The sequence below is a fragment of the Phacochoerus africanus genome, chromosome 9 (assembly GCF_016906955.1).
Source record: "Phacochoerus africanus isolate WHEZ1 chromosome 9, ROS_Pafr_v1, whole genome shotgun sequence".
Classification (NCBI taxonomy): domain Eukaryota; kingdom Metazoa; phylum Chordata; class Mammalia; order Artiodactyla; family Suidae; genus Phacochoerus; species Phacochoerus africanus.
This window is the reverse complement of record NC_062552.1, coordinates 1,764,914-1,787,905: the sequence shown is the minus strand read 5'-3', so window position 1 is coordinate 1,787,905 and position 22,992 is coordinate 1,764,914. Positions and strand designations below refer to the sequence as shown.

At 49.9% G+C, this 22,992-nt stretch overlaps 1 protein-coding gene across 6 annotated transcripts; it reads left to right on the top strand.

The window, feature by feature from the left end:
• Positions 1-1,431: 1,431 nt before the first annotated feature.
• Positions 1,432-22,656, top strand: LOC125135216 (serpin B6-like). 6 transcript variants are annotated; one of them, XM_047795069.1, is made up of 7 exons: positions 1,432-1,508; positions 12,848-13,022; positions 14,986-15,135; positions 19,033-19,150; positions 20,546-20,688; positions 21,783-21,938; positions 22,127-22,656. In XM_047795069.1, exons 2-7 carry the CDS (start codon positions 12,858-12,860, stop codon positions 22,529-22,531), a joined length of 1,137 nt encoding a protein of 378 aa, XP_047651025.1. In that variant the 5' UTR covers positions 1,432-1,508; positions 12,848-12,857; the 3' UTR covers positions 22,532-22,656. The 6 variants fall into 6 exon arrangements, with proteins under 6 accessions (XP_047651025.1, XP_047651030.1, XP_047651026.1 ...); XM_047795074.1 differs by lacking the exon at positions 1,432-1,508 and adding an exon at positions 1,546-1,644; XM_047795070.1 differs by lacking the exon at positions 1,432-1,508 and adding an exon at positions 1,639-1,756.
• Positions 22,657-22,992: the final 336 nt, after the last annotated feature.

Genomic DNA, 22,992 nt, shown 5'->3' with positions numbered 1-22,992 from the left:
AATTATCAGTAAAAATACGGATTTTTTTAAATAAAAGGAGTTGGAACAACTGGAAAGGCATCTGAAAGAATTAAAATTGGATCTACATTTCCTATACACCAGGACAAACCCTAAATGGATCAGCTGTCTAAATGTAAAAAACAAAACAAAACAAAAACAAAACCCAAACTCCAAAAAACCACATAACTAGTGGAAGAAAACCCTGGTGAACTGCACAATCGGGAGAAAGACTTCCTAACTATGATCCAAAAATCTATACGCCATAAAGGAAAAATAATCAAATTAGACTGCAATAAAAAATATATGCCAAAATCATCAGAAGCAATATCAGAAGACAGCTGAGAGGCTGGGTAAAAATATTTGTGACTTGTGCTACGAAGACTAATCATGCTAATACATAAAGAGCAGGTAAGAACCAAGGAAAAGGGAGTTCCCGTCTTGGTGCAGTGGTTAACGAATCCGACTAGGAACCATGAGGTTGCGGGCTCGATCCCTGCCCTTGCTCAGTGGGTTAAGGATCCAGCATTGCCGTGAGCTGTGGTGTAGGCTGCAGACGCGGCTCGGATCCCGCGTTGCTGTGGCTGTGGTGTAGGCTGGCGGCTACAGCTCTGATTCCACCCCTAGCCTGGGAAACTCCATATGCTGCGGGAGCGGCCCTAGAAAAAACAAACAAAAAGAACCAAGGAGAAGGGAGTTCCCATTGTGGCGCAGCCTAAATGAATCCGACTAGCATGCAAGAGGATGTGGGTTCTACCCGTGGCCTCGCTCAGCTGGTGGGGGATCCGGCGGCGTTGCCAGGAGCTGTGGCGTAGGTCGCATACGTGGCTCAGACCCAGTGTTGCTGTGGCTGTGATGCCGGCCGACAGCTGTAGCTCCAATTCCACCCCTAGCCTGCGAACCTACATATGCCGCAGGTGCTGCCCTAAAAAGCAAAAACAAACGAATTTTAAAAATGAACAAAAAGTCATGAACAGTTCACGGGGGTGGGGGGTGTAAAATAGAGGTAATGGCTTATGTGTTTTTCAACCTCACTTATTGTAAAGTAAATGTTAATTCCCTGAGACAGTATTTCTCACCTATCAGATGGGTAAAAATCCAAAGGTTTCCAGGCATCACTGCCAGCAAGGGTATGAAGAAGCTCTTGGACATAGCTGGTGAGAGGACAAAATGACAACCCCGAAGGAGAGGAATTTGACAACTAACAAAAATATATCTGTAGTATTCCTAGCAATTCCATTTCTAGGAGGATAAGGCATTCGCTCCATCTGCGCCCGTAGTCGCCCCAAGGAGGCGACACCGCACTGGGGACGGAAAGGACACAGTGGCGCACCTGTCGCCAACTCCACTCGGCCCTGCCCGGCCGGGGCCGGCCCGCCCCGCCCCCTCGGCCGCCCCGCCCCCTCGGCCCCGCCCCGCCCCCTCGGCCCCGCCCCTGCCGGCCGCGGTATTTGAGGCCCCGGACGCCGCGATCGCCTCACAGCCGCCCCGCCCGCTCCGGTCGCGCTCGGGTACGTACGTGGGTCGTCCGGCCGCGAGGTCGCGCCTGCGGGCGGGGCGGGGAGGCGGGCCGAGCGGCCTGGCGGGGGCGCGCGTCCCGCTGGGGTTCCCTTTCGCATCGGCGGCAGCGGCGGACATAAGCACGCAGTGAGTGTTGCGGCCGCCGCCGCCCGGGGCGCCAGGCCCCTCGGACCTGCCCGCGACGCACGGGGGCGGCGCCCAGCCTCCCGGGACGCTGCGTCCGGCCCCGCGCGCACAGGTGACCCCGGCCCGCCGCGGCCCCGGGAGAGCCCGCGGGCGCGTCGCAGGGCGCCGGGCGTTGGGAGCCGGGTGGGTGGGGCTGGAAGCGGGAGAGAAGCCGCCGGTCGGGGTCCCGGAGGACCTCGCTGCCCAGCGGTTTCCTGCCCTGCGGTGTGGCCTGCGTTCGGGAGCGTCCGTGGCCACTCAGGCCTGCAGAGACAATCGTGAGGACCGTTTCAGATCCTGTTAAGTCTGTTTTTTAAACTCGCCGCAGGCAGAAGGTGACAAGACTTGATGTCTTTGGGGCTGAGAACGTGGGGGAAATTTTAATCATACTTGGGGTTTGCGTGCTAGATGAATTTGGCACTTACCCCCCGCCCCCATAAAGTTTCGTTTGGGGGGGGGAAAGACTCTGGAAAATGAGTCCCCAGCTGCTGGGGAAGCTGGCTCAGTGCTGGCTCCTTTGCTTCTCTCCCCAGCTGTGCGTTGGGACACCTGCGAGCAGGGGGCCTGTGAAGGGTAACCTTTGGATTAGCGTCCTGCGGCCTGGGTTGCTGTGGGTTGGGGGGGGGGGCAGCCTGATGAGCAGGAAGGGCCGCGGTTCTCAGTTTCTGGGCGTGTCCCACTGTTCCCAACTCCCAAGTGATCTCACCCTGGGCTTCATGCCACCACAGAGAAAGGGCACAGTTTTAGTCAACTTGGACATGTAAACCAAGTATTTAAGATTATACGAGGAGTTCCTGTCATGGCTCAGTGGTTAAGGAACCCGACTAGGAGCCATGAGGACGTGGGTTCGATCCCCGGCGCCTCACTCAGTGGGTTAAGGATCCGGCATTGCTGTGGCTGTGGTGTAGGCCAGCAGCTACAGCTCTGATTCGACCCCCTAGCCTGGGAAATCTCCATATGCCACAGGTGTGGCCCTATAAAGACAAAAAAAAAAGATTATATGAGACCAATTCCAATCTAAGACATATTCTTACTTTCCTCTTTTTGCTGCCACTTCCAGCCAGTAACAGTGAAATCAGAGTGAACAGAATCACCATTCTTTTCTGTTTATGCCAAGGGCACCTCCATCACACCAACTGTCTGTCCTCAGACCCCAGGGAGGGCCGCGTGCCTTACATTCCCAAGCTTTCTGGACCCGAGATGGGGCTTGGACATCAGCATAAGGAAGATAATACACAATTCTCCCCGCCATTTATTGACTACCCACTGCATGTGCTAGGCATCAGTTTATCTCAGCTTCACAGTAAACCTAAAGTAGAAGGAACCCCCCTGTTTGCATATTAGATACACACACACACAGCCCCTGAAACTAGGTGGGGACAAAGCAGGAGCCCACATCTCCAGTAAACCAATCTTTAATAGTTAAATCCTGTAGGAAGTTAAAGCATCCTTAATCTAATAAAGCAAGAAGCAGCACAATAGTGACACCTTAAAGACTTATGACTCAATCAGTTGGATAAAATCAGTTATGAACATGAGCTGCTGAAAGTTAGTGGTGGAGCTACAGGGAAAAAATGGCGCCAAAGACTGACCGTTACACTTGCTTTGTGTGTGAACACGCAGGTGTATGACATGGTTCATCAGTGAAACTGTAACACCGGTTTTTACATTCATCATTAAATACTGACATTTTTAAAAAGTCGTCTGTATGGATAGTAGATAATTTAAAAACTTACAATGAATTTTACGCACGTGTGTGTGTGTGTGTGTGTGTGTGTGTGTGTGTGTAGGACACTTGGGGCTGTCTTATTTACGGAAGCTGAAAAGGTGGGGGCTGGGATAGCCGCCGATGGGCTTGCAGTGTGATCCTGGAAATGCATCCTGTTTTTTTTTTTTTTGGCTTTTTAGCTATTTCTTGGGCCCCTCCCACGGCATATGGAGGCTCCCAGGCTAGGGGTCGAATCAGAGCTGTAGCCTCCAGCCTACGCCAGAGCCACAGCAACGCGGGATCCGAGCCGTGTCTGCAACCTACACTACAGCTCACGGCAACGCCGGATGGTTAACCCACGGAGCAAGGGCAGGGACCGATCCCGAAACCTCATGGTTCCTAGTCGGATTCGTTAACCACTGTGCCACAACGGGAACTCCAAAAATGCATCCTTATTACTGGTGTGAGCACTGAATGCAGGAGAGCGATCCCGCAACATAAAAGTCTCGCTAGAGCGTGTATCATTTTCTTTGCTATCTGGAATATCTTAGAAGTAAACTGTTTAAATTTGGTCCTATTTTTCTTTCTTTTTAGGATTAAGATCTCTAATCTTTTTATGATTGGTTATTAAGGATTTATATATTATTGCAAAGTGATAATGGAAGCCCGCTTATGATTATGTGATAGTGGCACATTATCTTCAGATTCATATTTCAGGACAAACAAGAAGGATTTTCATAACTGATAGTCAATATATGGACATTCATTTCAAAAGTAACAGAGAAAATGGGTAATAGGCAAAGAAATGGCTTTTCAATATGAAGATACTGTTTTACTCTGCTCACAAAAATAGTCTATAGATTCGTGACCATGTGTCTCGCTTCTTCCCTCATAAGACCCTGCTAAAGTCACAGTAATGCTGTAAGGCATTAAAACACAAGGACAGAGAAACAGGAGCGGAGACGAAGAGTGGACACGAGCTGTCAGAGGACTTTGGAGGAGGGACGTGAGGGGCTGGGTGCCTGTGGAGGGCAAACAGCCCAGAAGGCTGGGCGGTGAAGTGCGGGGCTGCAGAACGGGACGTGGGTAGGAAGCATATCCCCAGATTGACTGGACCCGCACAGGCCATCCCGACCCTCAGCAGAAAACCACGCTCGCTGCCTAACCCCAACATCCAGTGGGAGATGAGGTCTCACTCCCGCAGGATCTGGTGCCCAAACTCAGGGACCCCAGGCACGGGGCTGAAACAAGGGGATTCTGGATCTGGCGGGAACCCCGGAGCCCCTAGCTTTCTTGCAGCCAGACTCCTCTATTTGCTGGTTCCTCCCTTGATCACCCCTTGGTCACACGTCCTCCCCATGTAGACAGTTCCTAACACTAATATGACTGCCGTCCCAGGATCCTCAGGCATTTGTGGAAAAAGCCTGTTGTAGGAAGGAGATCCAAATAAAATAAAGCAAACAGCAACCACAATAACAATACCTACAGCAAAAGACCCAGGCGCAGAGAGAGTGCAGGGCGCAGAAGTCCACGCAGTAGACTGTGGCTGACCTTCTCCAAGGGGCTGGAGCGGAAGATTGTAAGGAAGGACCAGGAGAGAACACGGAGCTTTGCAAATTAAAGATGTAATGGCTGAGACTGGAAAAACCAGTAGAAAGACTGGAAGAGAGTGAGAAGTGTCTTCCAAAAAATGGAACGAGACGCCATCGTGATGGAAAATGCAAGAGAGGGAAAAAGAGGAGAGCAGAGCTCTCTACCCCGCAGAGAGCAGCGTGCCCATCCCAAAGTGCCCTCTAGAAGCCGCTTCTGTGTGCGCCACACGTGCGAATAGGAGGTATGCAAAGAGAGGTCAGTCTGGAGGGAGCTAACAAGGGCCTTAAAAGTTCCCGGAGAATTTGCTAGACTAAAAGGGCCCACCAAGTACACAGCAAAATGAATAAATGGGGCCCATCTGAAAGCAGACACATCACTGTGATATTCAGAACAGAAGGATCAGATTTCAGACACTTCCACAGAGCAGGGGGAGGGAGGAGGGATGAGGCTGGGCTCAGAATGTTTTTAGACTTGTAGCAGCAGAGCCAAAGGCTGGGAAGCAATGCAGTGGAACCTCAAAAATTCAGGGATAAAATTCCAGATGCTATCAAACTGTCCATCGTATGGAATAGCAGAATAAAGACATTTTCAGACATGCAAGAAGTCAAAACATGTACATTCTGTCTTAGAAAGCTATGGGACCATTTGCTTCATCACAGCAAAGGAGTCAGTCATGAAGGAGGAAGGCCCTGGGGCCCAGCACCAAGGATGTTATCGGCAAAGGGACGTCGGGGGACAGCAGTGCTGTGGGCCGAAGAGCAGTGGGTCCCAGATGGCGTCGTGTGGCTGGACAGTGTGGCTGAGAAACAGTGGGGTGGACACACACGTGTAATGACAGAGGATGGGACAACTGAGCCCAGGTGGCATCTCTACTGGAGGAGCCTGGGAGACGAAAATTCACGTGGCATCCCCTTCACAGCAGGGTGTGCGAGGGACCTGGAAGGAAGTCTCTCTTCAGCTTTGCCACAATAGCACCAAGACTCACAGGCCCGAGGATACAGTTGAGTGCTTTACAGATCTTTTCCATTAAAAGAAACCGAGAGAGGGGCTGACATTTGCTATCTCTGTACTGGAAGAAAATTCAAAGTCGATGTAAGAGCTGTTGCTGCTCTAGGGGGAGGACGCTGGCAATGGACATCTTAAGCCAGGGGTCCTCTCGTGGCACAGCAGGGTAAGCGTCCGGCATTGTCACGGCAGCGCCTTGGGTCTCTGCTGTGGCACGGTCTTGATCCCTAGCCAGGGAATTTCCACATGCTGCGGGTGCAGCCAAAAAATAAATAAATAAATAAATAATAAAAAGCAAAACAAATACCTCAAGATAAAGTAACCACTTCAGAGAGAACCCACTAGCCCAGCTGTGACCAAGAAGAAAACATCAGCTCACTGAAATACACTTGTAAAAAGTCATGAGTCCATTCATAAGTTCAAGTGAGGCAAACAAGATAAGCTTTAAAAAGGCACCAGAGAATTTCAGTTGCGTTTCAGGAAATACGGCCCTGATGCCCCAGCTCAGATAGCTGTGTAGAAAGTGATTATTCATGTTCTGAGGCTAGGAAACAAGGTAGTTACATAAACCAAGCCAAAGGCCTAAAAATTAGACTGAACGGTCAATAGCCAAGTTATATGGTTAAACTCTGGGTTATGCAACCCAGATAGAGGAAAACTAAAATACTCATTTTAAGGAAAGACACTACTTTCAAGAAACTAAAATTTGGTGTTTGGCTGAGGCCTTGTAAAATCCCAGCAAAGGGGAAAGCTCAGTCGTCCCCACTTCCTTGGCTGTGCCTGCCGGTCAGAGAGGCAGCTGGGATGGCCTGATGGCCAGGAAGTAGACAGCCTGTGTGGGGAGGGGGTGGTCCCTTAAAATTATTTTAGCTGCAGAGAACCTGTAAAATAAACATGACCATCACCTTAGGAAAGGTATGAAAAGACAGGACAAAGGTAACAGGCCTGTGGTATTGATACCTTTGTGCTGGACTCACTTGCAGGTGTAGGAGCAAGTTTCGTAACCACTGTACTGTTTTGTGCACTTTTAAACAGGCATGAAAATCTTAGGTGATGCTAGCTTACTAGACTTGAGTCCTTTTCCCTTTTTTGCTTTTTTTAGGGCTGCACCCACGGCATACCGAAGTTCCCAGGCTAGGGGTCAAATCAGAGCTACAGCTGCCGGCCTACACCACAGCCACAGCAATGTGGGATCCAAGACTCAACCTACACCACAGCTCAGGGCAACATCAGATCCTAAACTCACTTAACAAGGCCAGGGATCAAACCTGCATCCTCATGGATACCAGACGGGTTTGTTACCAATAAGCCACGATAGGCATTCCTAGACTTGTAAGTCTGGATTTATTAGGTGTATAGGAGTTTAAATGTTTACTAAGTTTTGGTTGTGAAATTTTTTTTTAAATTTTTAAACATTACTTAATGAATTTTATTACGTTTATAGGTGTACAACAATCATCTGGAAGTTCTAAGTTTGTTTTAAAAGGTGTTTAAAGCTTAATCTGATATATTAAAATATGTAACCAATGCATAAATGTTTAAGAAAAAAGAATTATTTTATTTTATTTTGGCTGCACCTGCAGTATATGCAAGTTCCCGTCCAAGGGACTGGATTTGAGCTGCAGCTTCGACCTACCCCATGGCTAGGGCAATGCCAGATCCTTAACCCGCTGCACCATACCTGGAACTCGAGAAAAAAGAATTTGCTATGAAGAAGTGTGCTTTGTTTGAGGAAAAATTTTATTTTTTACCAGACTGACAAATAACTAATTGACTATTGACTGGAGTATTTTAGTAGGGAATGTAGTTCTGTCTGTGGAATGAAAATCTGCGCCTACCAGCAGGGGGAGACACTGTGGAAGAGGGAGCTGGTAGATTATAACTTGTATCTGAGCATCTGAAAGTTACTGGAAGGATCTGACTGATGTATAGAACATTTGAGGAAAAGCTGCCAGAGATACACAGAAAATGAAGAGTGAAGGTGGGTGGGCAAGCAGAGAAAATGGAAGGACAGGCAGTGCTGAGGGAGGAAAGGCAATGAATTCCCAGCACACTACCTGGCTCAGCACTGATCGCTGCTTGATCCAGAGCACACAGGGGGCGGGGGTGGGGGGTGGGGGGTGGGGGGAAGAGGCCCTGTGGTCATTCGAGGTGTCTCAGCAATATCTGACTTTAAACTAGGTGTTTGCATATTAATTTCATAAAAAGAGAAATGAACCATTCCCCCTAAAAATAAACACAGGCATGTTGTAAAAAGAATGTGAAAATACAGAAAAATATTAAAAAAAAAAAAAATTACCCACGATCCAGAAACATCTGGTTACAGCAGTTCCTTCCATTCTGTCTATAAATTATGATCACATGTGCTTTTCTTCCTAATTTACATATACAAGATTTTAAACTGTATTTATAGCTTTATGTTTTTTCACTTAATTTTATATATTCCTGAGACATTAAGATGATATTTAAAAAAAACTGTTACCTCCATTAATATCCAGTCATGAATGTGGTTCTTGTTGGGCATTTTTTTTTTGTCAAAATTCATTACAAATGACAGATGTATTCCAGATTTATTCTTCCCATTTCAGAAGAATTTCAAAATAACAAAATAATTTTTTGTGTGCATTTTTAGGGCCACACCCACAGCATATGGAGATTCCCAGGCTAGGGGTTGAATCGGAGCTGTAGCCCCTGGCCTACTCCACAGCCACAGCAACGCCAGATCTGAGCTGCGTCTGTGACCTATACCACAGCTCTCGGCAATGCTGGATCCTTAACCCACTAAGTGAGGCCCAGGGATTGAACCTGCATCCTCATAGATGCTAGTCAGATTCCTTTCCGATGAGTCACGATGGGAACTCCAAATGACAAAATAATTTTATACACCATACAGTTCAGGGTAGGGCTGGGCTCAGGGGACATTTCGTTTCTCACCGGGTGGGCAGAACCCTCTGTCTCCAAACACATTTTGAGCTACTTGACTTTTAGCCGCGAGTCCTGGTCCCAGTCTTGAAACCTCGGGAGGTTAATTAAGTTCACCATCCAATATGGGCTGGAGTCTGCTCAGCCATAGGGAGGAGGTTCTAGTTCAGACATAAGGAGAGGGACTTCCCAGAAGGTATCGATAAAGCCTCTGAAACAGAAATCAGAAGAGACAAGGGCATTTCCCTGTGCTCACCCATGGGTCTCCACTCAGTAGAACAACGGCTGCCTTAGAGCAGCAGAAGCAGGTAAGTGGTGGAGGACCTTTCTTCTAGAAGGTTCAAGAACCCAAAGACAGGGTCCAATATGACCTTCCACTGGAGCGAAGAGACCCCGGGACGCCAGGGATCTCAGCGCCCTTGATTAACGAGATGGCCCAGCCAACAGTTCGAGCTTCTAGAAGGCAGGGTCAGGCTGTTTTGCGAGGACAGGCCTTGACGAGGAAGGACAGACCCGCACGATCACACTGGAGTTGGCCAGGTAGACTTGATACTGCTCAGACAAGGACAGGCTCCGGACCCAGTGTTCAAGAGACACCAAGCCGACGCCCTTCTTGCAGCTGGAGCACACCCGGCTGGCCTCAGAGGAGACACTTTCTCCACTGTTGGCTGGAGCGGTATGGAGGAGAAATGAGCCAGGGTGGAGCAGCTGGCATCCGGAAGTTGGACGACTAGATGATATAGGTCACCAGTGCCGTGTTGGCCGTTCCACCAGTGAGGAACGTAAACCTCCAACGTGCCACTCTCCAGGAGTTCCGGCCACAGACCCTTCTCCTGAAGGTCAAGATTTGTTCGTCTTTGTGGTACCACCCGGATGCAGACAGGAAGCAGACCTCCAGGTTTCCCTCCACAGCCCGGGCTTCCCAACCGAGCGCCACGGGTTTCAGGAAGCATTCCTCTCGGTTACTACTCATCAGGTTTCATCCTATGGGTCTGCAAATGCAGAAGCGGCCCAGGACAGAGGGCTTGGTGTCGTTGGCAGGCAGCAGGCAGGTTTGGAGGATGGGCCACAGGGCATGGTGGTCCTGGGCCAGGATGATCAGCCACAGGGCCTGGCAGTCCACCACGGCGTGCCAGCACCAGCACACCTGGCGGCACTGTCGGATTAGCGTGCGTGGGGGCACATGGCTCAGCAGCATCAGGAGCAGCTCCGATGGCAATTGGTTCAGGCCCAGAGCCTCCTCCACTTCCAGCTCTGGCACAGGGACACCAACAGGCTAGGCCAGGGAGGCCAAGCGGTCCATGGTCTCACAAGGTCCAGTTGCCACCCTCACCACCATGGGCACCACTGCACAGGCAGCCAATCCCTCCGTGGCCTCACTGGCTGCCCCCCACCCACTGATGTCCCCTCCCCCACTAGTCCTACCTAGCATCTCCTTTGTTGGGCATTTTAAGGGCTTTTTTAAAGATTTTTTTAAATTGAAGTGTAGTTGATTTACAGCATTGTGTTCGTTTCTGGTGTGTGGCAAAAGTGATTCCAGTTATATAATTTTTCGTATTCTTTGCCTTTATGGTTTATCACAGGATATTGAATCTAGTTCCGTATGCTGTGCAGTAGAGATCTTTGCTGGTTACCTATTTTACATATAGCACTTTGTTTTTTGTTTTTGCTTTTTAGGGCCACACCCACAGCATATGAAGTTCCCAGGCTAGGGGCTGAATCGGAGCCGTAGCCACTGGCCTACACCACAGCCACAGCAACGCGGGATCTGAGCCATGTGCTGTGACCTACACCACAGCTCACAGCAACGCTGGATCCTTACCCACTGAGTGAGGCCAGGGATCGAACCCGCATCCTCAGGGATCCTAGTTGGGTTCTCTGCTGCCGAGCCATGATGGAACTCCATTTTTGAACTTTTGAAGTTCATGTTTTCAAAAAGAGTGTCTTTAATTTGCTCTTTTTTGGGGGGAGGTGGGGAGCTGTGATTGAGAGGGTGAGTCCAGAGCCACACACCCGGTTTCCAGTCCTCGTTTTGCTAGTTGTAGCCCTGCACGTATTTCCACCGGGGTCTTTTTTTCTTTAACATCAACTCTTTTTGGAACCTGTTTTACTCCATTCTCTTCTCGGTTTTAATTAAGAGTATTTCATTGATTCTGGCTGCTGTGCAGGTAGGCCATCTCGTGGTTTGCTGATTATGCTTATTTTGTGTTACTTCTGATAAACTTTCATCCTGACTACGTTTCTTGAGTTGTATCTGCCATGGCCTGAACTATCGGGGCAGTTCACACCAGGGCCAGGGCTCCTCGCCCCGTTCCTATTTGGGGAACACAGTTACTGCCTCTAGTGCTCTATTGTCAGTGATGCAGATGAGGAAGCGTGGGAGGTATCGTTTCCGATTTGACTCGGAGACCCAAGAGTGGGCTGTTCAGTCATCTCATGATTAACATATTTTCTGTCATAAGATGACCCTGACGGGCTCAGATAAACCTCCGGAGCATCGCTGATTTACTGCTTCCCTTTGGTTCAGTGACTTTATAGGCATGGATGTAATTTTACCTTCAATGGTTGTCAGCAGTCGTCGTCAACTGAGAAAAGGCCGTATTACTGGCCTTTGAAGACAGGTGAATGTTTGCTTTTTTCTGCATTAATATGAAGAGTTTTTGGATATTAAATAGGAAGAGGATGTAGCGGAGGAAGATGGTTTTTCTCTTCTGGGTTCTTTCCGGCAAGTCTAGTGTTACATGACGTGAGACAGGTAATAGAAGAAAAACAATCACATGGTAATTTCATACGCATGGGAGGCTCAAAGAAGTGACAGCAGACAGTTTTATGCCTTTTAGACAAAGAAACAACTGTTTGTGAAGCTTTGACAACACAACAGGGTTCTTGCTTGGGGCAGCAAGTTAATGAAAAAGCAACAGGGTCCATGCGTACAGCCTCTTTGGCCTTGAATTTCCCGTCTCTAGCCCTCAAGAGTGGCTCTCTGCCTCCTGGGACAGGCAGTATCTTCACGTGGAGATTCTGTTCCACTTTCAGGGCACAGGAGAGAGTCAGTGTCCCTCTTGCACCAGCTGTTTCTCACGAACTCTAATTCACAGTACTCAGTGTGCTGAAGTGCTGTATTTGGGGGCGGCCACCCTGAACCCCCCAGGAGCACGATGAGCTGGTACCTCCCCTTCCTTGTCCGGGGAGCAAGTCAAGCAGCCGACTCAGAGTGCCAGCGCTGGGGCTGGGGTCCCGGTCTCCCTCCCGTCTTGAGCCTTTTCTGCTGGGTCTCCCGCTGTTCTTCCCACTTGAGAATTTGAGAGGAACTGTTCTTTTCAGCTTCAGTTCCCTTGACACAAACATGCAGAAGGGCACTGGATTCTCCGACAGGTACTGTGGGCTGGCTGAGCTTGTGCTTTCCTCGTAGCAGAGGAGGCGGACGTGCCTTTTGAGATCAGTGACAGAAAGGTCAGGAGCAGAGCACATCTGTTGGATGTGACCGGAGACAGTGCTTTCTTAAGAAGTGGCCTCTCTTAGGCTGGCATTTCCATCTGAATTAACACTCCAGCCTTTGAGGGGAATGGAGTTTGGGATCATGGTGGGGCTGGGGGGGCCCGCGACCTCTCAGCTGGTGGTGACCTTGCAGCAAACACACACACCTGTTCCTATACCCTGGCCTTCCTTGGGTTCACAGAGCGCCTTGGGGCAGCAGCCTTGCCAGGGGACTGGCCATCTTGGTGCCACTGTCACCAGCATCACTGTTCAATTTTGTCCACTTAATACCAGGAACCCACAAAATAATTCTGAGGGCTCCCAAAAGAAATCAAGTTTTGTGCGTGCACCTCTTTGCCCACCTAACCAAAGTGTCACTGGTAACTTAACAGCAGAGTGGGATGTGGTCGTCACGGAGCCTAAACGGATGTGTCACTGATTTTAAATCCTTTGTTTCAGACTTGCCGTCATGGATGCTCTGTCGGAGGCAAATGGCACTTTTGCCTTAACCCTCCTGAAAAAGCTGGGTGAGGACAACTCCAAAAATGTGTTTTTCTCACCCATGAGCCTCTCCTCCACGCTGGCCATGGTCTTTATGGGGGCAGCAGGCAACACCGCAACTCAGATGTCCCAGGTGAGTGCCTGAAGCCATTTCTGGACAAGAGTTCATGCTAATAATTAGTCAGCTGAGCTGGTTCTCCATGTGTCAGACCCCAAAGGCCTTGCTCTTGACAGGTAACTCCTTCTCTGCTGCCCTGTCCCCTGGGCCTCCCGCATGGTGTCTCTGTGGCAGGGTGGCCTGGGCTTCCTGACAGCTCAGTGCCTGGTTTCCAGGAGGATAAGCCTGAATGGCCAAGTGCTTGTCGAGCCATTGCCCTATCACCCCAGCTAAGGCCCGCTTGGCTAAGGCCCAAGCCCGGAGTCGGCCCAAGAAAGGTTGCCTGGGGCACCAAAGTCCAGCTCACTGGGCCACGATGGCAGCCACAGTCTGCTCTGTGGCCTCTAAGGAGTCACAGCCCCCACCCCCACCCCAAGGCGGCCCACTTATTTCCATCCTCCTCGCCCCAGGCCCCAGGGTCTCATCCGGGTTGTGGGCCGAGATCTGACTCCAGGTCCAGAGGAACAGGGCGATTGAGGCCCCTTGGTGCAGAGCTGTGTGGACTAAAAGGCAGACTGTCTCCTGCCACACCCCCAGCACTCAATGGAGAGGAAGGGAGGGATCACCTAGTGGGCTGGGGGCGTTGTGGCGTGCTTCAGCGGGCAGAGTCCAGGACCCAGGGGCCTGAACAGCGGCAGTTTACTTCCTCACAGTTCCGGAGGCCAGACGTCCAAACGCAAGGTTGCTGCTTCTGAGCCCTGTGGGTTTTCTATGCATCAATTTAAAAATTCTCCGTCACTGCTCGGGAACTTGTGCACAAGCTTGTGAGGCAGGGCTCTGCTGGGGTGGGGACAGTGTCCTGCAGGTGCTCAGAGGCCCCTGTGCCCAGCCCTGAGGACCTCTGGGCGGTCTTACTCTCTAAGGTTTACCAAAGCGGATCCTGATCCTGCCCTTGGGTCTGGCCTTTGCCTTGAGGCCGTCCCTTACTTTCAGGATTTTCCACCAGCCGGAGAGGCTGGGAGTGAGAACATTTGCACGGTCTTCCCAGTAAGTCCTAGACGGGAAGTATTTCCTTCAAATTCTGCCTGAAAGTGGAACAGTTCCCGCTTTAGCGCATCTTTCCCACCCTCTCCTCTCTGCCAGGCGGCTGCAGATGCCACATTCTGTCTGGGCATCTCCTTAGGCAGATGCCCGATTTCCTGGGGAAGCGAGCCAGCCGTCCTGCCTCTGCAGGCGCAGTCCCTCCCGCTCTCCTGCCACACGCTCCCTTCTCCGTGTTTCTCCACCGACCTTCTGGCCCCACTCAGTCTGCTCGCTCCCTGTCCTGCCAGCCTCGGCCACTGCTGGGCCCAAAGCCACTGCCCAGGCTTTAGCTTTGGGTCATGGCAGGAATACCCTTGGATGGCTGCCTGGGCCTTCTGTGGCTGGAAATGACCATGATAATTTCTCAGATGCTGAGGCCTGGCCCCATGGTGCCCGCTGGGCTCACTCTGGATCCAGGAAGGGCCTTGGTGCTGCCTGTTGGCAGAGGCCTCCTTCCTCCCACAAGGAGCCTGCCCTGTGCCGCCACAGCCCTGGAGCCTTGGATTTCCTCATAGCATGAGGACAGGGACAAAACGGCACACGTACACTAACTACCAGGCCTTTTCAGGCCTAGGTCTCGAGCATTCCACTGGTCAGAGGACATCCCAGGGCCAGCTCCGACCCAAGGACGTGGCCTGGGCTTGCACAGACAGGAGGCCTGGTGGGCAGCTTTGTCTGTCAACAGACCACAAGGAATGGGCATACGGAGCTGGCTTTGTGAGGGGCATCTCTGCTCCTGCCAGCACAGCTCCAACTCCCTGTGGGAGGGAGGCTGGGTGCCTTCTGAGGGTTTTGTCTTTAGTTGAGTGACTCTTCCAAGCTGCAGTGAGGCTCTGAGGCTGAGCTTAGGGTTGTATCTGTTTCCCGTACCCAAGGCATACCGAGCTTGTGCATTTTTCTCTCTTTTTGATTTCAGGCACTTTCTCTAAACAAAAGCAGCAGCAAAGGTAGAGATGTCCACCAGGGTTTCCAGAACCTTCTCACCGAAGTCAACAGGACTGGCACACAGTACTTGCTCAGAACCGCCAACAGACTCTTCGGAGAGAAGTCTTACGGTTTCCTCCCAGTGAGTCTGTCACACTTGCTGTTTTTACCGAGAAGGTGGCGGAAAGTGGCGGGAGGCGGGGAGTGGAGACCACGAGGGGGAGTGAAAGGCTTGTGGGCTGAGACTCACTCGGGTGACACAGGATCTCATTTGCTGACCTCATGCACTTCCTGGAACTGTTTCAATTCCATCCCCTGTAAACAGAGCCTATAATAACACTGGCCAGATATTTGCGAAGCTTAAATGAGATAATTGTAAAAGAACCAAAACGGAGTGGAGTACAACTCGAGATGAGTTGGCCGAAACAAAGAAGTGATCAAAATGAGAATTTCTGATCATTGCTTTTCACATCTTGGTAGTTTCTGTGCATTGTGAGGCTTGTTCAGTTTTTCATGTGTGTAAATATTTTGGTTGTTTTTTCCAATGCAAAATTTTAAGAAACTTTCGTCTAATTATACTGGTTCTACTTGTTTATAATGCTTTCATGATTCTTTTATTTTTCAAAAACTAGGAGTTCCCGTCGTGACGCAGTGGTTAACGAATCCGACTAGGAACCATGAGGTTGCGGGTTCGGTCCCTGCCCTTGCTCAGTGGGTTAAGGATCCGGCGTTGCCGTGAGCTGTGGTGTAGGTTGCAGACGCGGCTCGGATCCCGCGTTGCTGTGGCTCTGGCGTAGGCCGGTGGCTACAGCTCCAATTCGACCCCTAGCCTGGGAACCTCCATATGCCTCAGGAGCGGCCCAAGAAATAGCAACAACAACAACAACAAAAAAAGACAAAAGACAAAAAAAAAAAACCTACTCAAGTAATCTCTGCATATATTCCTGTTCTATAAAGATGCAAATAAAGCGGACAAAGCAAGAGGCCTCCCGAACGCTCTTCCACACCCCTTCACACCCCTCCCCTCCCCAGAAGAGCTTTTATAGATGTGATATTTGCCCTGTGTCTGTACAGAAACGAGTTCTCAGATTCCCCTACAGATTTCTTTTCTTTTTTTTTTTTTTTTGCAGCTTTGGTTCTCACTTAAGATCCAGTAAATTTATTTATTTATTTATTTATTTTGTTTGTTTTTTGTCTTTTTGCCATTTCTTGGGCCGCTCCCGCGGCATATGGGAGGTTCCCAGGCTAGGGGTCAAATCGGAGCTGTAACCACCAGCCTACGCCACAGCTACAGCAACTCGGGATCCGAGCTGTGTCTGCGACCTACACCACAGCTCACAGCAACGCCGGATCGTTAACCCACTGAGCCAGGCCAGGGATCGAACCCGCAACCTCATGGTTCCTAGACGGATTCGTTAACCACTGCGCCACGATGGGAACTCCCCCCCTACAGATTTCAACCTCCTGCACACACAGTTTTGTAATGTGCTTTTCATCCCGACACCAGGTGGTAAATTCTTTGCATCTCAGGACATGAGTGCCTCACCCTTTTTAATTGCAGCTGGAATCTTGGCTGTGGGTGACCATGATGGGCATTTAGGTGGGCCATGCAGACAGGGAATGCCATGTGCAAGATTCTGTCCCACTGTCTGTGTGCTACTCCAGCTGGATCTGGAGGCGGGGGCTTTAAAGCTGAGAACGCTGCCCAGTGCCCGCCCTTTACAATGCCGCAGGGCGTATAGCAGAGCACATTTCCACCCTGTGGTCACCACAGTACCTAGTTACTCCTTAGAAGTCTGATTATTCATGAGATTGAACAACTTTTCTTGTGCTTATTGAACTTTTATATCTTCTCTGAGAATTTCCTATTTATATGTCCTTTTTACACAATTTTTCTTCTGGGCTTTATGTCTTTTTTTAAAAAAATGTATAAATTCTTTATATCTTGGGGATATCAACCTTATTCAGTTGTGGTTTTTTTCACTATTTTCACATTTGTTTCAGATTCTAAATTAACTGTTTTAAAACAAATGGTACAAAGTGAATGTAGTCAAGATGAGGTCAAATACTGGTAAGATTTGCATACCACAGTGATTATTTTTAAGAATGTGGTTTACTTATTTTTATCAGTCTCAGCTACATCGTGGGTTATTGTCTTTTTTTTTTTTTGTCTTTTTGCCATTTCTTGGGCCGCTCCCGCGGCATATGGAGGTTCCCAGGCTAGGGGTCCAGTCGGAGCTGGAGCCACCGGCCTACGCCAGAGCCACAGCAACGCGGGATCCGAGCCGCGTCTGCAACCTACACCACAGCTCACAGCAACGCCGGATCCTTAACCCACTGAGCAAGGGCAGGGACCGAACCCGCAACCTCATGGTTCCTAGTCGGATTCGTTAACCACTGCGCCATGACGGGAACTCCGGTTATTGTCATTTTTAAAAAAGCCTTTGATATAAAGAAAAACAAAACTTCCAATACACACAAAGAATTGGCTAATTTTCCTTAGTTTCTTTTTTGTGGGTCTTTTAAGAAAAGCATTGATATTTAAAATGTTATTTTGATACTGGAATATTAAGAGATCAGAAATATTTGCCAGTTATTTCATGATTTAGTTTTCCACAAATCCAGTGCCAATCACAATGTATAATGATATTCCTTTGGTTTAGGAATATCATTAGTCATCGCTTATTAAATAGTAACTTAAATGGCAGTTGTTTAAAAATGTTTAAAAGTTGTACAAATCACCCATCAATATATGGGTGATCAGTTTGCTTCTAGTCTATTTTCTTAGATTGAGAGACCTAAGGTTTTTTCAAAAGCACCAGTCAACAAGCATAGCAGTGAGGTTGGCAAAGCGTGAATCACGTGAGGGTTGCATGAAATGATGTACCTGGACCACCTGGAACAGCATCCCCAACCTGTGGAGAATTCAATGTCACGCCAGCTGGTAGTGATGATAATAGCTCTCCTCGGCCTCAAAGTACCCTCGGAGGGGTAGCTACTGCTGTGTCCTCACAGGAGAACAAGGAATCTCAGACCAAGTGACATTTCCAAGGTCACACAGCTAAGAAGCCACAGGATTTGTGCTCACAGCTGTCGTGCCACATTGCTTCTCTTCTGCTGCACTGAAGGAGAATTGGGAAACCGTGTAGTTTTAGAACAGTCCTGAAAAGGGGATTATACACTTAGCTATAAGCTGTTCAAAAGAAAGACTGGAGAGTGCCCTTCGTGGCTCAGCAGTTAACAAATCTGACTAGGATCCATGAGGATGCAGGTTCGATCCCTGGCCTTGCTCGGTGGGTTAAGGATCTGGTGTTGCCATGAGCTGTGGGGTAGCTAAGACTGGAAAACCATCCCACAGTGAGCCATCAACTTCAATCCGCTTCTCTTCCGTCAATGTTCTGGTTTTACGTGGTAGAACTCAGGTGTTCGCTAGTGTCCTTATCTTGTAGACTGTATTTCGGAAAGGGTGCTGAAGTCTCTTCTGAGCTGCTCGCACTCTAAAACCGAACCATCCACGACGGCAGCTACTTATACCCAGTGTCACTCATTACACTCAGTTCCCAGCGGCAGCAGTTCAAGTGCTCACGGGAGCATTCTGGACAGTGCAGAGTCAGAGCACGGCCATCACCAGGAAAGCCATGGACGTGGCGGTGTGGAGTTCGGGTTTCCTTGTATCATGTGGCACAACACGCCCTGGTGTTGAAGTGCAGAGGGAGCCATGGCCCTTGCTGTGGTGGGAGCTCCCCTGGGCACAGCTGGGGCTCTGCAGTGGCTGGTCTCCGTGCCTTTGTCCCGACCTTGCTGCTGCAGCAACTCTCGTGAAGGATCAAGCAGTTCCCGGTGTCTATTTGACATCCAGACTCAGTTTTACTCAGTCTGTAAGGTTAAAAGTAGCTGCAAATGGAGAAATTGGATTTTAGGTTAATTTCATGTGCACGTGACGTACGTAAACCATAAAATAATCAATGTTCTGATTTGGAGAGGTGAGGGAAGCTGTTGTTTTTGTAGCCATGCGATCACCTTGCTCTGTCTCTCCTAGTCTTTCAAAGATTCCTGCCGCAAATTCTACGAAGCGGAGATGGAAGAGCTGGACTTTGTCAACACGACAGAGGAGTCCCGGAAACACATAAACACCTGGGTAGCCCAGAAGACAGAAGGTGAAACTACACTGTTATTCTGTTTTCACAGCACTGTAATCAAAACTTAGTGTCCGTCCCTTTTCAAGACTATCAAGTGTACACACGCCTGGGTTTTTTTTCTTTTCCAAATAATAGCCACAGCTCCTGCTGTAGCGCAATGGGATTGGCAGCATCTTGGGAGCGCCAGGCTGCTGGTTCCATCCCCAGCCTGACACAGCAGATTAAGGATCTGGTGTTGCTGAAGATAGGGCTTAGGTCAGTCTGAGGCTCAGATCTCATCCCTGGTCCAGGAGCTCTGTATGCCATGGGGTGGCCAAAAAATGGGGTGGGGGGGAGGTAAATTCTTAAAGTCTGCTTCTGAAGTACTGTCAATGTATGACTATTTTCTCTAGCTTTTTCATGTTGTTTATGTTAATACAGTCTTCTTTCCACAACGGTGTAAAGAGCAGTTTGGGTACAGGTCTCCAGCTGCCTGCCTTCCAGCACTGCTGGTGCTCTCTGGTCACCAGGCCTCACTGTGGACACGCAGTTAAGCCCTCATCCACTTGCAGTTCTTAACGTCCATGTTTCCCACATTTAATGCTGCATCCTCTCACCTTTGGGAGATCATCTCCTTAGGTCACAGACACTCAACCTTCTTTTCTGTGAATTATCCTGCACATCTTACTTTGTTCATCTTATATGTTTTATGCAACTGATGGTATTCTTCTGACTAGAGAGCTTTTTTTTTTTTTTTTTTTTGTCTTTTTGCTATTTCTTTGGGCCGCTCCCGCGGCATATGGAGGTTCCCAGGCTAGGGGTTGAATCGGAGCTGTAGCCATTGGCCTACGCCAGAGCCACAGCAACGCGGGATCCGAGCCACGTCTGCAACCTACACCACAGCTCACGGCAACGCCGGATCCTTAATCCACTGAGCAGGGGCAGAGACTAGAACCCGCAACCTCATGGTTCCTTGACTAGAGCCCTTTTTTTTTTTAATTTTTTATTTTTAGGGCCACATCTGCAGCATATGGAAGTTCCCAGGGTAGGGGTTAAGTCAGAGCTGCAGCCGCTGGCTTATGCCACAGCCACAGCTATGCCAGATCTGAGCCGTGTCTGTGACCTACACCACAGCTCATGGCAATGCTGGGTCCTTAACCCAATGAGCGGGGCCAGGGATTGAACCCACGTCTTCATGGATTCTAGTTAGGTTCATTACTGCTGAGCCACAGGGGAACTCTCTGGCCAGAGCTTTTAGAATCTGGTTGCTGCCCTTGTTTCAGGGACTAGTCTCCTTGTACAGGGTTATGTCTGGACATCAGATTCCTTCACTGTGCCCTTGACTCCTGAGGGATCTGGCCCAGTGAATACTGTCCCCAGTGCACCCGTTAGGAAATCCTTTCAGCCAAGTGGTCCTTTAATTCTTCTTTTCAGGTAAAATTACAGACTTGCTGTCTCCCGATTCAGTCGACTCCATGACTCGTCTAGTTCTCGTGAACGCCATCTACTTCAAAGGAAACTGGGATAATCGGTTTAACAAAGAGCACACCAAGGAAAGGCCGTTTAAAGTCAGCAAGGTGAACGGGAATACTCTGCAGTACCAAAGGAGGTTCCTAGCGACAGCTCCTATGTAACGTGTGCTTCTTGTGGCCTCGGGCACAGCATGTCTGGGGCCTTCCTCTTGCTCAGCTCCTCCCCTGCTGTGTCATCAAAGGGGGCTGGGGACCCTTGGCTTCTGGTCCATAGCGCTGGTGGGCCTTCTATCTGTATTACAAATCCCAGGGTGCAGCTTTCAGGCTCAGGGTCCTTCTTAGCTCCCCAGAACTTTTGAGCTCAAATTCAAACTCTGAACTGTGGCACAGGAAGCTCTTTGTGGGCCCGGGTCCCACCTGCCTCTTCTCACGTCTCTAGCTCTGTTCTGTCTGTACCTGTGTCCTCCTTTCTCTCCAGCAGAACCTGCGAGTCTTCCCTAGCGGTGCCCCCCAGCCTGGTTTCTAACCCCTCCTCTAAGCTGTCACGGAGCCCCTGTCCTCCTCAAGGTGATCGGGAGGGTCCCTGGCCCCTGTGCAGATGCAGGAGCAGGGAGATCACTTAGGAGCTGTCGTGATGACCAGTGCTGGGCTGATAGCAGTGAAGGTGGGAAGCACAAGTTATATTTTTGTTGTGCTTTAAAAGTAGAGCCAACATGATTTGTAATGAGTCAGATGTGGGGTGGGAAGGACAGGGGTCAAGGATACTCCCAAGTTTTCTGACCCTGCGATGAATGGGGTTGCCGTCAACTGAGATGGGAAACTTGTCAATGGAGCAGATGTGGAGGGGACCCCAAGGGGCCATTGTGACAGGTGGCACTGGCGGTTTCTTTTATGTCCAGATGCAATGTCCACTAGGCAGAAAAATATAGGCATCTGGAGTACGGGGAAGAAGTCCTGGTCAGGAATGTAAATTTGGGAATTCTATTTAAAGTCACAAGACTGGATGAGGTCACTGAGAGAAAAGCAGCATAAGGCCCAAACCCTGGGTACCCCAGAGTTTGAAGGCTGAAGCAGTGATGATGAGCTGGCAAAACAGGAGGCTGGGGTGGTGTCTGGAAACCAAAAAGTATTCCTGGAGGTTCAGAGTGTCTGGCTCTGTTGATTCGTTTCAACTTAATGTTTCTTCATTTGCTTTACAGAATGTGACGAAACCTGTGCAAATGATGTTTAAGAAGTCTACCTTTAAAATTACCTACATAGGAGAAATATTCACCCAAATTCTGGTGCTTCCCTATGTCGGCAAAGAGCTGAACATGATCATCATGCTGCCGGATGAAAACACCGATCTGAAAACGGTAACTAGGCAGGAGCACAAGGGAATCGTGCTGGACTCTGCCCAGCAGGCTCCCTGTTTCCCAGCAAAGTCTTCCTCAGGCTGGCACGCTCCTCTCACACCCCTCAGGGTAGAGCGTGGACACCGAGCAGACAGCCCCGCTGGGCAGCACTGTTCTGGTTCCTGAGAACTTGCACCCTCCTCTTCCAGGTGGAAAAGGAACTCACTTACGAGAGGTTCGTCGAGTGGACGAGGCCGGACATGATGGATGACGAGGAGGTGGAGGTCTTCCTCCCCAGGTTTAAGCTGGAGGAGGACTACGACATGGAGGGCGTCCTTCGCACACTTGGCATGACGGACGCCTTCGAGGAGGCCAGGGCAGACTTCTCCGGAATGTCACCCCAGAGAGACCTGTACCTGTCCAAGGTCGTGCACAAGTCTTTTGTGGAGGTCAACGAGGAGGGCACGGAGGCAGCGGCTGCCACCGCCGCCATCATGATGATGCGCTGTGTCAGAATCACCCCCCGGTTCTGTGCCGACCACCCTTTCCTTTTCTTTATCCAGCACAGCAAAACCGGCGGGGTTCTGTTCTGTGGCCGGTTCTGCTCCCCGTAAGGAAGTGCTGGGCTCTGCTGGCAGCCCCTCTATCTCCCACCGACCTTTTCCTTGACACTCTGATGTGTCTGTAACCCAAAGTGACCTTTGGCGACAGTCCAAAAATAAAGGGCCTGATCGTGAAACCCCACGTTGAGAATGCTCATGTGTTCGCATGTCTCGCGTTTTCCAGGACCTGACGTTGCCATGCATGGGGGTCCATGGTCATGCTGCAGAGGCAGCACCCCTGCTCAGCAATCGGCTGCTCCGAGGTCATCCCTTTGCTCTCACAAGCCCCAGGCACGAGATGGTAGGCAGTGCTTTCTCCCTCTTCTGCCCAGTGGCCTCATCTGTGAGAAAACAGAGAAGGAAGGCTACCGGCAGCCGTGGGGAGCAAGGCTCAGAGACACACAGCAGGAGTTCTGTTCCAAAACATGTCATGACCTCTCCAGAAAACAGTACGGGGTCAGGGAGGGCAATTA

Coding starts and splice junctions, on each gene's coding strand:
- LOC125135216 (XM_047795069.1), top strand. CDS start 12,858: ATGGATGCTCTGTCGGAGGCAAATGGCACTTTTGCCTTAACCCTCCTG. Junction 13,023..14,985: donor CCGCAACTCAGATGTCCCAG/GTGAGTGCCTGA, acceptor TTTTGATTTCAG/GCACTTTCTCTAAACAAAAG. Junction 21,939..22,126: donor AAAACACCGATCTGAAAACG/GTAACTAGGCAG, acceptor CTCCTCTTCCAG/GTGGAAAAGGAACTCACTTA.